At 43.4% G+C, this 15,033-nt stretch overlaps 1 protein-coding gene across 3 annotated transcripts in view; it reads left to right on the top strand.

Moving 5' to 3' along the window:
* The first annotated feature begins 2,100 nt into the window (after positions 1 to 2,100).
* CARMIL1 (capping protein regulator and myosin 1 linker 1) overlaps positions 2,101 to 15,033 on the top strand; it is a 247,884-nt gene continuing 234,951 nt past the window's right edge. For 2 of the 3 annotated variants that reach the window (XM_075921131.1, XM_075921132.1), the window contains exons 1-2: positions 2,101 to 2,746; positions 6,384 to 6,481. In XM_075921131.1, the coding sequence (XP_075777246.1) occupies positions 2,707 to 2,746; positions 6,384 to 6,481 (138 nt within the window). In that variant the 5' untranslated portion in view covers positions 2,101 to 2,706. The remainder of the gene's footprint in view (positions 2,747 to 6,383; positions 6,482 to 15,033) is intronic. The other variant, XM_075921130.1, reaches the window with a different exon arrangement.

Here is a 15,033-nt window from a genome sequence, read left to right as displayed (position 1 = left end):
AACCAATACTCACTATTTCTGATTACAAGTTCTGTTTCTCTTAAAGACCAAGGCATGCAAAGTAATCCCCGTCTGCCGTGTTTTTAATCGTTAAATATATCTTCCTTGGAGTTATCCTGTTGCCCTTGTGGAATGTTTCAGTTTTCCTCATTAGACATACATAACGTTGATCTCCAAAACCTGTCCCCTTCTTTCAGAGTAGTTGAAATATGAGCTTTCTGATTAATCCACCCCTTCAGGATGTGGGATAGCCAATCAGGATCCTGCTGCAGTGAAAATGATCCTTTCCCTGAAATTACAGGTCTCCACTAGAAGCTACTTGAAAGTGTTACAGTATTCCCATTACTGATTTACCTTCTTCCTCCCTCTCCCCACATCTTTTATCCTTGTTTTCATAGTATACACAATTGTGTGTCTTTAGTACTGTAAAAGAGGATGTTTGATTCCTTTCTGTGTCCTACCTACTGGAAAATTTTAGCTTTTCCTTCTTCTCTCTCTGCCCTGATGTACACTTGGTCTTTATTTCAAAATAGCCTCCTTAGGTTGAATTTATAAGTGGAATGTCCACATTACCAAGCCCGTTATTTAGAAATAAGGTGCAGCTTATTTAAAAAATCTGTACTCCTGCTTTTCTCGAGCTGTGTCTAGATTACATCCCTCTTTCGACAGAGGGATGTAAATAAGGCACTTTGAAATTGCAAATGAAGCTGGGATTTGAATTTCCCATACTTCATTTGCATAATCACGTAATGGTGCTCTTTTGAAAAAGCGCCATTTTGAAAGTAAAACCGCGGTCTGGACACAGTCCTTTCAAAAAGGGAAGGCTTTTTTCGAAAGATCCTGTAAACCTCAATTATGCAAATGAAGCGTGGGAAATTCAAATCCTGGCTTCATCTGCAATTTCAAAGTGCCTAATTTACATCCCTCTGTCGAAAGAGGGATGTAATCTAGACAGAGCCTTGGAGAATAATGCTAATTTCAAAATAGTTATTTTGAAATAGCATTAGCGTGGACACTCCGGTGCCACTATTTTGAAATAACTACTCCCCAGAATATTCGGTCTAATTACTCCCCAGTGCTCTAAGTCTAGGTAGTGCTTCCACATTAAGGGAGCCTGCCTCAGACTAATGTCAAGGCTTCCCGATAGTGGGGACATGCTAGTTTGATTTTGTAAAATCAGGAGTTAAGTCAAATGTAGTTATTTCAAAATAGTTTCCTAGTATAGACATGTCTGAGACTGAAAACAGCCCCCAATAATAAAATCCATTCTTTATCTGTAGAACAGGTGCAAAACGAACTGACTCCTCTAGAGAGATAAAGTATGGGGATGAGAAAGAGATGGATGGGCTTTGGATCAAAGCTTATCCATTTCAAAGTTTAAACCGGTCCAGGTTTGGCAGAGAGTCACTTGACTTTCCCAGGCCGCACACAAGAAAAACTGATTTCACGATCAGTCACTCTGTCATAAAAAACCTTAAAGAAACAATCAAAAGCGAAGTTCCTTCCTGGAGCCAGAGAGTGGGTAACACCCTCACAGTGCCTCGGCCCTGCAACGGGGTCTGCAATAGAACTTCACGTGCACAAGCGGGTCCCCCCAAGCAACAGCATCGGTCTAGGAGCGGCGGGACCCGGGTGCGTGAGCACGGTGGGAAATGTCTGATGGAAACAGCAGCGCAAAAATCATTTTTGGGAGGCAGGAGAGACTTTCAGAACTCCAACGGCTTCCCAATCAGATCCCCCCCCCCCCCCCGGGGTGGTCTTCCGCCTCCCAAGCGACTGAGAGACTGGGACCCCCGCCGGCCGTGTGATTGTGTCCTCCAGCCTCCCCCTTCCCGCGTCCGCCCTCTGGCTCAGCTTGCTGGCACCCCTATTTGAAATCATGGGATGGTTTCAACCTTATGGGAGGGACACTGGACCCATGTTCAATTGATTGCTTGGGACAAATAATGACTAAAGGATCAAGAAGTGCGGGCTAGAGGTTCAGGAGAATCCTTCCAAACGCCTCCCGCCCGTCCCTTTAACCAGCAGGTGGCTCCCTTGGTCTCTCTCCCCGCAGACTAGGGCAAAGGCAAGGAGGGGCTGCTCAATGCTCCTAATTTTTCCTCTTCCTCCTCTGCGCTCGGTGTGCGCATGGAAACTCTCCCCGCGGGCAGGGCTGCCACCGCGTCTCCCTGAAGGGGATGCTCTTGGCGGCGGGCAGGCGGGCGCGCGTGTCCAGCTGCGCCCAGCGGCTGGGGCCCGGGGCAGCCTCCCCGCCGCCCAGCGCTCTCGCGAGGTGAGGACGGGAGAGCGGCGCTGCGCAGAGCCCTCCCCGGGGCTGGGCTGGGAGCGGTGCGGGACCGGCCGGGAGCGAGGAATTCCCACCCCCGCCCCCGCCTTCCGCTGGCACCTCGGGGCCAGTAGGTGCCCGCCTGGCGGGGAGGAGCAGGGGGAAGGGAGGGCGGCGGGAGGAGGGGACTGCAGGGGAGCGCGGAGCGGAGAAGGAAGGAGCCGCGGGGGCTGAGCGCTGGATCCGCCCCTGGAAAGAGGCGCCCAGGAGCCAGGAGGAGCCATGTAGCCAGAGCCCACTGAGCTCCGCGAGCGCAGCCACTTGTTCCCCCTCCGCAAAGCAGCCGCCGCCGCAGCCGCTCCCGCCCCATTTTGCTGCCGCGGGGAAGCGGCGCGAAGGAGTTTGGCCCCCAGCCCCGGCCCCCCAGCAGGGCCACGATGAGCGAGGAGAGCTCCGAGGTGCCCAGGGAGTTGCTAGGTAAGACCCACGTCTCTCTCCCTCCGCGTGGGGGAAGGAAGGAAACCTGGGGGAGGGGCGCTTGGGTTTTTTGGGGGGTGGGGTTGTTTGGAGGGGGGGGGGAGAAGGGGAGGACTGTTTGGGGGTCTGATCCCGCCGCGGAGGCGAGGAAGTTGTGAGGCCGCTGGCGCTGTGCATTGCCCGCCCCAGCCGGGCCGTGGGGAGGCGTGGTGGGGAAGGTGCAGCGAGGGCGAAGGTGGGGTGGGGAATGCAGCGGGGGAGAGCCATGCTGCAGCTCCGGCTTTGGCGCTGCCGCGGGAGAGATTTACTGATGGGGGGCGGGGGATTACAGCCGCTGAAGCCCTACACATCGCAGCCCAGCCCCGTGCCTACAGCAGCTGTGCGAGCACCGGATTAACCACTGCAGTGACTGGAAAAGTGGACGGTGCATGTTCCCCCGTAGTGACATGATTCAGGGGCCTTCATAGCAGCATCGCGTACAGCAGTGGCTCTCACCCAGGGGGTACACAACCTGCTCTTCCAGGGGAGTACTCAGCTCATCTGGGTCAATGTTTCCCAACCTGAGGATTGTGACACCTGGGATGAGTTTGAAAGGGTTGCAAATTCAGGGCTTTCCTTAGAGGGTGGCAGGCGGGTCAATTGCCCAGGGCAATTGAGCTCTGCAAAGATGTTTCTGCCTCACGTGATGGGGCTCCAGCTTCAGTCCTGCCATACAGGGCTCTGGCTTCATACAAGACTCACAAGTGAAAAATCAGCCTCCTGAAAGCAGTCACCTGGAGTCAGGAAAACATTTGAAAGCGGTGACCTGGTGTCAGGAAAACCACTAACATAGGCTGCATCCAGGTTGCTATAAATAAATGGCAAGCTTTGAAAGGAGTAGCCTGTAGATTCAACAGGGAAAGCAAGTGTTTAAAGGTTTGTTGCTTTTAACCTGGAATATTAAGGATATTTGTAGTTTAAAACTGCTTGTAACTTCTCCATCTCCTAATCTATACCCTTATGCGTACATCTGTGGTGCCATATGCAATTGTTTGAAGGCCTTTGAAATATCTATGCGTAAGGGCACCAGTGAGGGAGGGTATTTCAGAGAGTCTTACTTTTGAAATTTCTTAATTTTTGACATGTTAGAGCACACACTTCATTTTAGTCTAGTGTATTTATCTTTTTTAATTCATTTCTCTGGGCATGCTGCAGAGCATACAGTAATTTACAAAGAAAAAAGTATTTAATGTTTTTGCATTCTCTACAAATCACAATGGATTGCAAATGGTGCTAAAGCTACTTGGGAGCTTCAATGCCATGAATTATTAGTAGGGTGCACTAGTGGCTGATGTAATTTAAAGATGCCACAATAGCTTATAACAGAACATTATGGGCCCCATCACTCCTTATTCATGCAAAACTTCATTTGGTATTATGTAAAGTTTCCCTGAAGAAGAGCTTCAGGATTTCGCTTATAGAACAAGTAATTGTGTTAACTCTTGTATCAGTGATAGGCGGAAGCAGTATTTTGTCAGCCTTTAGACATGTTGTATATTAATTTTGGTTCATGCACACTAGTTTTTTCTTTAGAGTGCTCACCAGTGTCATAATTTGAAACACAAACGTAATTTATAATATATATGAAATCCATATAAAACTTGAGAGGAAAAGTTGCAGCCGGCATAAATGTTCTCCCTTTGTGTAGGCAATATAAACCACTTTTGCTCTTTTTTACTTGCCAATTTACTAAATTATTAAGATTATATTATAGTCTAATTGCTTGCAAAAACGACTGATTTTTAGAAGTCTAGGATAGGTATTAAGGATTAGGTGTAGATAACTTATTTGACAATCAACTTTTTTTTTCCTATCAAGCATAGCATGTGTTAATGTTGTGAATGGGTGTCTACTATAATTCAATATGTGATGAGTTAGGTTTGTCATCTGTGCTAAGAGAACCATGGAGCAAAGCTGAGTCATTCTGGCACCTCTTCCACAAATAAGACGTTATGTTGTATCTTAAAAATGCCAAATCTGTTACTAACTTGAGTGAAGTTTCATAATTTTGCTTTGATTTTGCAAGCTGATCTACATTGGGAGACCTTTGCCCTCACAGAGAGCCAAATATTCTGCAACTGGGCTCTACATAGGTCCATGGGTCTGTTCACATGATCAGGACGCAGTACTGGGGGCCTTGGTGCCTTCTGTGTCTAATTAGTATTTTTGTTTGCTTACGTGTTTTATAATATAGAGAACACTGGTTGAAGTGGAGTATTTCATAAGGAGGAAAATTTAATTTTCTTGGTAGACAATCAGGATTCCCCAGTGATCCTGAGCTCTCTGTGAAAAGGACACTTGGTAAAATGCAATGACTAAATTTGGAATCAGAAATCTTGAATTCCAGTTTCCATTCCTTCAGCAGCTCACTTGAGGCACAAGCGTTCTAAGCGTCTATGCTAATTTAGAAACATTTGCTGAAGAGACACTTGTGTCTCAGGTTGGGCAACCAGAAATGGAGGCAATAAAAAAAGTGAAAACTTGAAAATTTGAGCCTAAGCTTCCTGATTGCCTGAGTTTTCGGATCTATAAAATGACTTGAAAAATGTACATCGCGATGGTGAGTAGGAAACTTTCTTCATGTGGGAAATTCTCTAAAATTTTGTATTTTATATATATATATATATATATATATATATATATATATATAGGTTTCTAGCTGTTATAAATATAACCTTAGTGTGACCTGATGCCATTAATTTTTTCCAGAGTCTGTACTTCAGTGCCTCTGAGAATTCTTTATAGAAGAGAATTCTTTCCCAGTCATCAGCACAGTACAATGGACAAATTTTGTAATCAGTTTCACTGTTGCTATTTAAAACCCTGTAATGTCACTGTGAAACTGACAAGCATCAAGCTCACTTCATTCTGGTGCTGTGTTGCTGTGAACAGTGGCAGAAGCCCTTGGAGCTATTTATAGAGGGAAAGGAGGTAACAAAAGGAGTGAGCCTGGCTTAAGTTGTAGAGCTACCACCTGCACTGCTACTCTCACAGCAGCCATGTGGCCTGGTGAAGGATGGGGTTTCTGACTACTATTGGCTGCAAACAGCATTCCCCTCCTGAAGAAAAAATCAGGTGTTTTGAAAAAATGTTCATCTCAAATTGGAGTAAAAAGACAAATATTCGAAATGCATCAAGGAAGAGAGTCTTTTATTCAATCTTTCAGGAAAACTGAAATGATTTTCAGCTTGCTACCTGGACTTGCCCAACTATCTGGAGGGATATTAGGGGATATTTTTCATGTCTCTCTAGAATGGGAACAGTGTAGGGAAATATGAAATGACATTCCTGATGGGCTCTGAACTGAGTAAGACTTTAGTATAAATCTAATCTCTACTCAGGACAATAGACTTGTTCGTTAAATAGCTGTATATAATGACACACGTCTCATAAATTAAGTGTGGCTTTATTTTTATTTGGGTCAGATTGTTGCACTCATTTAATAAAGATTATACAAACAGCAGGGTGCATGGTAAGAAAATGCCAGCTAATGCAATGTAACTGAGGAATTTTCCCTGAAAATTTTAAAATGTTATTTTTCATGTACACTCTTCCTGGCAATGCAAGTATTTGATTAAGGTGTTCTCCATTATTTCAGAAAGTATCAAGGATGTTATTGGGAGGAAGATTAAAATTTCGGTGAAGAAAAAAGTAAAGCTAGAAACCAAGGGAGATAAAGTGGATAACAAAATACTGGTAAGTACTGTATAGTAACTCTTGATTAAAGTAGATGAAAATTTAGGAAAAGCTGATTTCAGCTATTGTTAAGCAACTGATTCTCCCCATAGAAAATGTGCCTACATGTACTTTGAACTATTTAGCACTTGTTTTCTTTATTTTTTTGGTTTATGTGTTTGAAAATTATGCCTGTATCTTTGGTTATTGGTTAGAACTTCAAGTGAGTCATTCTTTTTGTGGTCTGACAGACTATTTCATGAACTTAGCTCAGAATAAAGGAGACCACTTGTGGATTCCTTGTGCTCCTTAGCTTCTCACTGACTGAGTGAGAGGGAATTCAGTGAGCAAAAAACCAAAAGATAAGACCAATGCAGGGTTGTATCTCTTTTAAGAAGTTTTAAATTGTGTCAAACACTCTGTTTCTCTTCAGGCTACATTGCCAGACAGTATAACACTAACACTATCTAGTCTTTTAAAAGGGTAATCCATTATTTGTTTTGTTTGATTGCAAGGCATAGGTTGAGGGTACCATAGTTAAAAGTTAAAATGCTGTTTGTATATGACCCTATCATTCTTTCTAAAACTGTCCAGGACGAAAATGTCAAGTTAATCTCACTCAAATTTATTTTCCTGTTTTCTCAAGACTAATATGTCTGTCCTTCTTGATAAGCAGAAAGCTGAAGTAATGTGTTGGTACATATTATCCTCTTGCATATTTGGATGTGTATTTAAAAACAAACAACATAGCAATCCTTGAAAATTAATTTGCCAGCATGTATGTGTGTAAGGAGAAGCAGAGACTATATTACTGCTATAAGGACTGCAATTGCAAAGGGCTGTAATACTGTGCTAATATTATTTTTTCAGGATATTTTGAAATAGGATGGATTGCATCAGTAAAGATGGCATAGATTTGAAAGTTTGTTGCCAGGGCAGGGTTCTTATAGATTATAGTTGTGTGATGGGAGGTACCTATGTGTTGTTTGTTTTGGAAACAGGTATTGCTTAAATCTAAAAGTATGAATACGGAATGCATCCTATTCATAAAGTGATAGAAATGTAGCCGTGTTAGTCTGGGGTAGCTGAAGCAAAATGCAGGACAATGTAGCACTTTAAAGACTAACAAGATGGTTTATTAGATGATGAGCTTTCGTGGGCCAGACCCACTTCCTCAGATCAAATAGTGGAAGAAAGTAGTCACAACCATATATACCAAAGGATACAATTAAAAAAAATGAACACATATGAAAAGGACAAATCACATTTAAGAACAGGAGGGAGATGCGGGGGGGGGGGGGAGGAAGGAAGGTAAGTGTCTGTGAATTGATGATATTAGAGGTGGGGAGAGTGGGATGTTTGTGAGTTAATGGTATTAGAGGTGATAATTGGGGAAGCTATCTTGGTAATGGGTAAGATAGCCTGAGTGTTTGTTCATTCCTTTTTGGAGAGTGTCGAATTTTAACATGAATGACAGTTCAGAGGATTCCCTTTCAAGTGCAGATGTAAAAGGTCTTTGTAGCAGAATGCAGGTAGTTAAGTCATTGAGAGAGTGTCCTTTCTGGTTAAAATGGCAAGAAACTGTTTTTTCTTTGTGATCTTGTCTGATATCTGTTTTGTGGGCATTAATCCTTTGGCGAAGTGTCTGAGATGTTTGTCCAATGTACATAGCAGACGGACACTTTCGGCACATGATAGCATAGATTATATTTCTGGATGCGCAGGAATATGTGTTCTTGATCTTATAACTCACTTGGTTAGGTCCAATAATGGTATCGGCAGAATGAATATGTGGACAAAGCTGGCAACGGGGTTTGTTGCAAGGGAAGGTACCAGGGTTGGTATTAGTGTGGTATGTCCTGTGGTTGTTGGTAAGAATCATCTTGAGGTTAGGTGGTTGTCTATAGGAGACTATGGGTCTGTCTCCCAGAGTCTCTTGGAGTATGGTATCCTGTTCCAGTATAGGCTGTAGTTTATTGATAATGTGTTGGACAGGTTTAAGTTGGGGGTTGTAGGTGATGACAAGTGGTGTTCTATTGTTGGTTTTCTTGGGTCTGTCTTGAAGTAGATGGTTTCTAGGTATTCGTCTGGCTCTTTCAATTTGCTTTTTTATTTCTCCGGGTGGGTAGTTGAGGTTTATAAATGCTTGGTAGAGATCCTGAAGCTTCTGGTCTCTGTCAGTGGGATTAGAGCAGATGCGTTTGTATCGAAGGGCTTGGCTATAGACGATGGATCGTGTGGTGTGTTCTGGATGGGAGCTGGAAGCATGTAGGTAACTGTATGAGTCGGTGGGTTTTCTGTAGAGAGTGGTGTCTAATTTTCCATTGTTGATTTGTACTGTGGTGTCCAGGAAGTGGCTCTCTCGTGTAGAATGGTCCAGGCTGAGGTTGATGGTGGGGTGTAGGTTGTTGAAATCTCTGTGGAATATCTCCAGTGTTTCTTGGCCATGCGTCCAGATCATAAAGATGTCATCGATGTACCGTAGGTAGAGAAGGGGTGAAAGGGGACGGGAGTTGAGGAAACGTTGTTCTAGGTCAGCCATAAAGATGTTAGCATACTGTGGGGCCATGCGTGTACCCATGGCTGTGCCGCTGATCTGGAGGTATAAGTTGTTCTCAAACTGGAAATAATTGTGGGTGAGAACAAAGTTACATAGGTCTGCTATCAGGTTGGCAGTAGTGTCCTCTGGGATAGTGTTTCTAATTGCTTGTAATCCGTCTTTATGTGGGATGTTGGTATATAGAGCTTCTACATCCTATTCATAAAGTATGTTGGTCATCCTATTCATAAAGTATGTTGGTTATTCCTGGGGAGTAGTGGTGTTAATAATATTCTACTCTTCTGAGAGGGAAATTGAAATATCTTCTGGTTAACATCTGCCCAAGGATTTTTTTTATACATAACTCTAGGGTCTACAGTTTCTATTAGGTTAGGAATGTGAATGTTGATTGATAGCCACTATTTATTTGAAAGCCATGTTTACAGAGGAGGCTGACAGATTCACTGAAGCAGTAACATTTGATTGACTTTTGACTTATACTGAACCATTATTGTTATCAATAGCAAAATATACTGTGGGAAATATTGTTCAGGATTGATGGAGAATAATAGTGCCAAGATTAGTCTGGGTTTGTGTGAAGCAGGATTTACATTTATTTTTTCAAGTTTTGTGATTTTTATATATGAAATTCTTGATTTTTTTTTTTAAATGTGTAAAATTGTGTCGTGTCATTGTCTGCACAGTGATCATTTTTCTCTACCTACACAAAGAACATAGCAGTAAAAGAATGTCAGGCTTTGAAATGTAAAGGAAGCTTTGAAAGGACATCGGTAAAACTTCTAAAAATGTGATGACTTAGATAATTTTGTCTCTTTTGAAATTTAATCTCCTAAACTCTCAGCTGGTGATTTTAATGTTTTATGATTGGTTAGGTCTGCCTCTTTATTATGAGTTGTACAAGTGCATGAACATTTATATAAAAATGTCACTCACTGAACAGGATAGACTGTTCTATGGGTATGAATCACTAAGGCTGTCTGTCTATAGGACTCCTGTCTCATTTGTTGCAGAATTCAGAAGGTGTGTACCTATTGCACAACATCTAGTGGGATGGCCATCTTGGTCACTGCCAGAAGAAGGCTGATAAGGTCTTGCAACTAGGTGTGGCCATGGATGGGGTATGCTTAAATGAGGAGGTCGGGGGAGAAGGGCAGCCAGAACTGCAGAAGAGGTTCTGGAAGAGCTAGAAGAGGGCCTTGAGTGTGATTTACTCTACCTAGATATATATGCCAGAGTCTCCCTCTTGCTGCAGAAAGGATAGGTGTTGGGAGTTTGTGAGTTAACATATGCAACCATGTTTGTGGCTCTATGGAGGAACCACCAGCTAATACCCCTGGTGGGCTGTGGAATCAGAGTGGAGTACAGGCTAGCCCGCTGGAGTTCCTCTCCCTCCTTAGATGGAAGTAGGTCCATCACTTGGTGTGAGGAGAGGCTATGAGGGTCCGAGAAGTGGACGGTAGGAAGCATGAACATGTACAGATGTTTCTCAGGCATGATTTGGAGAGAGTCCTTCTGAATGTCATTCAGCTGACTTATTGCTTAGCGTGGTTGGCCAAGGAGGCTCACAAAGCTCAGGGTTATGTACCTGTTTTAGTTTCTGGAAGCCAGTGGGCCTAAGCCCACATAACTGAAGACCCTCCCCATTAGCTGGTGAGGCGGGGCCAGTGAAACTGGGTGGTAGCTGCTCAGAGGTGTCTAAGGAGTCAGTTGACTCAGCATGGAGGCATGAGTGGATAACAGAATGGAAATAGCTCCACAGAGCACATCCCCTCTCCTGTTTAACTTTCTCCTCCTGGCATGATGGTTGGCTGACTTGTCCAGCATCAGGAGGAGTTGTCAAGGAGTTCTTGTGACTTTGTGGGGCGAGGGACAGTAGGGATATGAATGGGTACCTGAGTACACAGTTAACCGATGAGCCTGGGCTTATCAGATAATCCTCTTGGTTACACATAGTCCTCCACTCCCGCTGCCTCTGATACAGAGGCAGCAGCAGGGGGTGGGGTAGGAGGGAGGAGCTGGTGTGTGTAGGGAGCTGGCTTTTAAGCACAGAGCCGCCTGTCCCTGGGCTGCTGACTTTGATACAGTAACAGCCATGGGGAGGAGGAACCGGAGTCGGCTTAAAAACTGTCTCACCGAGAGCACTGGCTTCCGCTCCCCCCATTTTAAATGTAATCCCTGAAAGTTACACAAATACGTGCATTTTAAAATGTCTAATGGATAGGGAGTCCTAGGTCAGGAGGGCTACTCCTATACTGCTTCCTTCTTGTGCAAAAGCCTATGCAAATGAAGCATGGATTTGCATATTGCCATGCTTCATTTGCATAATTAATTAGGGGCTCTTTTTGCGCACGAGGCTTTTGTGCAAAAAGTAGCTGTGTAGACACAGGAAAAATTAGGAAGAACGGCTCTTGCGCAAGAGGGGGTTTTTGTGCAAAAAGGAGCCGTCTACTCACCTCCTTTTAGCGCAAAAGTCTCTTGTGCAAAAATGGCCCCTAATTATGCAAATGAAGCATGGCAATATACTAATCCACGCTTCATTTGCATAGGCTTTTGTGCAAGAAGGAAGCAGTATAGACTTAGCGGAGGTGTGAGAAAAGCAATCAGAACCTCATTAAGACATTCTGGAGGAAGTAGAAGAGGGACTGCAACCCGACTGTGTGCTGGGGGTCTTCCTCTTGCCACAAAGTACTAGTGTTGGGAGTTTATGAACTGTGCCAAGTACACACCCCTTCTCATGGTTCTGTGAAGGAGCCACAACATGATATCCCTGGTAGGCTGTGGGACCAGAGGAGAGTACATACTGGGTCCTCTGGGTTTCTGTGCCCTTCTTACATAGCAACAGGTCCTGCATCACTGGGTATTGGAGTAACCTGTGAGGGGAAGAAAGTGAATAGAGGAAGCATGAATGTATACAGACAGTTTCCTGGATGTGATTCAGAGGTCTGTCATCCATCCAATTTAGGTTGCATGTCAAGAGTGGTTGGGAAGACCCACAGTTATCAGGGTTGTATAGCGAAGGATGCTGTGATCTATAGGCAGAGGATTGCAAAAAAGAGGGCCTCATAGTTAAGTCAGATTCCATCCCTTTCTTCAGGGGCGGATGAGAGTGCTGCGGGGCCCAGGGCAGCACTGCGGGGCCCCGGGCAGCGAAATTTCGCAGGGCCCCCCCTTTGACACGGCGCATGTGTGCGGCCTCGGGAAGCACGGGGCCCGGGGCAGCCGCCCCGCTCGCCCTGCCCTAAATCTGCCGCTGCCTTTCTTTATCATGGAGTTGCTGTGTGATGCTAGGCAAGTGACTAAAACCAAACTTTCCCGGGTGGTAACTAAGTTTGGTTTTAGTTACCAAAACTTTTCTAGGGTTTCATTTACACTGAACACTCTGTAGCTGAAAATCAATAAGTTGTATTTTGAACATAAAAATCATTACATACTGCTAATAGTCTGAAAATTCGGGTATTAGCAACCTCAAATTGGGTAACCAAAATTAGCGGACATTTTATACCTTAATCTCTTTATGCCTCAGTTCCCCATCTATAAAAGCCTCTGAGGAAACCAATACATTTGTTTTCAGAGTAGCGTTTTAATAGTATGCAATGAGGAGAAAACAAAATATTGAATAGCTGCTCATTAGTTGAGCACCATCCATACTGTGAATTGAATGAGAAGCAGAGTCCTGTGGGCAAAATATGATCATGAAATTAAAAACGATATCATACTGCATAGACACAAGGGCATTGATTTAAGGCTATATGGGTCTTTAATTTTGGCATATCCTAACTGTGGAATGCATGATTTTGTAACCTTAACATTTTTTTTAGTGTAAACTTGTGTGTATTAAAACAGTGATGATTAAAATGTTAGCTAATTCCTGATCATTGCAGGTTTAATATATTTTAAAACACCTTTCATTTTCACAGACTATACCAGTCCAGAGAGGTTAAGTGATGTGCTCCGGGTCCCAGGGGAAGTGTGTCCTAAAGCTGGGAGTAGAACCCAGGTCTTGTGTCTCCCCAAGGCAATGTTTTATTTACAAGATCTTTTTTCCTTCCGTGATGATAAAATAATCACAAAACCAACTCTTCAAGACAGATTATTTAAACATTACAGTACTTTGCAGATGGTTACATGCACGTGACCTTTGGCTAGAGCCCTGCGCAGATACAAATTTTGTATCTACATTTATGTCTGCAAAAATGAGCTGTGGATATCTGCATTGACAGCAGTGAATGAAGATAGACACAGATATAAAGTGGATATCTGCAAATTTGCAAGTTCTAGATACAAAATTTGTATCCATATCCACAAAAATGAGCTGTGTGTGTTAGGGATGTAAGCGAGTAGTCTAGTCGACTGCTTGCATTCCCCACCCCCTTGTTGTCTTTATATTAGAGGCAGCAAGTGGGGGAGCGGGCCAGTGCTATGGAGAGCCAGCTTAAAAGCCAGTTGTCCCCAGCACCGTCTCCGCAGTACCACCTGTCCCCCCTCTCTCTGCGGCTACTGCCTCTATCAGTAGTTGCTCATACTACATTTAAAATGTAGAGCCGCAGCAGGGGTAGGTCTCGGACCTGGCACAAGCCAGGACTGAGCTAGCCAGGCTCAGTCCCAGCTTGTGCTGAGTCTGGGACCGCTACAGCTGTGCATCTTAATGAGGTGTGAGGTGATTCTGATGTGTGAGAAGATTCTGGAGGGCAGGGGCAGGAAGCCTGGCTTCAGTGTGTTCTCTTGAGCACCAGTCCATCATCATACCACTGCACTCTGCACCTACAAGGGATATCGTAAGTTGGTGCAACTCTGCACAGACCTGAAGCTGCTCTGAACTGCATTCTGGTGGAAAGATAGCTAGTATACCGAGGTATCTGTCCTTTGTTTCTCTTAACTAAATTCATATGGACTTAGAATAGCGTGACCATTTTGTAGTCCTGTTTGCAGATGTTTTAAACTTGTTTTTAAAATCCAGTTACTTGCATACTCTTTTGATTTTTACATAGCTACAAGTATTTATTAGACTTAACATAACTAGATAGAATCCTAGAACTGGAAGGGACCTCAAGAAATCATCGAGTCCAGTCCCCTGCCCTCACGGCAGGACCAGACACTGTCTAGAACATCCCTGACTGGTGGCTGTCTAATCTGCTCTTAAATATCTCCTGTGATGGAGATTCCACAATCCTTTAGGCAATTTATTCCAGTGTTTAACCACCCAGACAAGTAGGACGTTTTTCCTTATGTTCAACCTAAATCTCCCTTGCTGCAATTTAAGCCCATTGCTTCTTGTCCTATCCTTAGAGGCCAAAGAGAACAATTTTTCTCCCTCCTCCTTGCAACATCCTTTTAGATACTTTAAAACTGCTATCCTGTCCCCTCTGTCTTCTCTTGTCTAAACTAAATAAGCCTAATTCTTTCAGTCTTCCCTCCTAGGTCATGTTTTCTAGATCTTCTCATTTTTGTTGCTTTTCTCTGGACGTTCTCTAATTTCTCCACATCTTTCTTGAAATGTGGTGTCCAGAACTGGACACAATGCTCCAATTTAGGCCTAATCAGTGCAGAGAAGAGCAGAAGAATTACTTCTTCTCTTGCTCACAACACTCCTGTTAATGTATCCTGGAATTCTGTTTGAACTGGATCATTTTGAGATTACTCTGTGTATAGTTTTTATATCTTTAATGTGGTTGTAAATGTATAAACCACCAACTTGTTCAAAAACAGTTTAAACCTCTTAAGACCAAGCTAAAATTACAGAATTTTTTTAATTGAATTTAATTGAATTTTTAAATGTACATTTTTTAATATGCAGAACAGAAAAAGTGAGGCTCTTCTAGCCATAGCTTTAACACAAAAGAGAAATTATGTTATACATATTAGAACTAAGGAAGTGAAAATATTTGTTTCTCATACTAATTACAGTTCTCTTTACACAGCTGGTCTGTTTTGTTTTCCTAAACTCCAGGTCAAAATAGCTTGATGTGATTTGGTAACTAGAAAAACTTCCCTAAGAAATTCTATTCAGGTATCT

The sequence above is a fragment of the Pelodiscus sinensis genome, chromosome 2, assembly GCF_049634645.1.
Source record: "Pelodiscus sinensis isolate JC-2024 chromosome 2, ASM4963464v1, whole genome shotgun sequence".
Lineage (NCBI taxonomy): Eukaryota > Metazoa > Chordata > Testudines > Trionychidae > Pelodiscus > Pelodiscus sinensis.
Note: the sequence above shows the minus strand (reverse complement) of the source record. Positions and strands in the feature narration are given on the sequence as shown.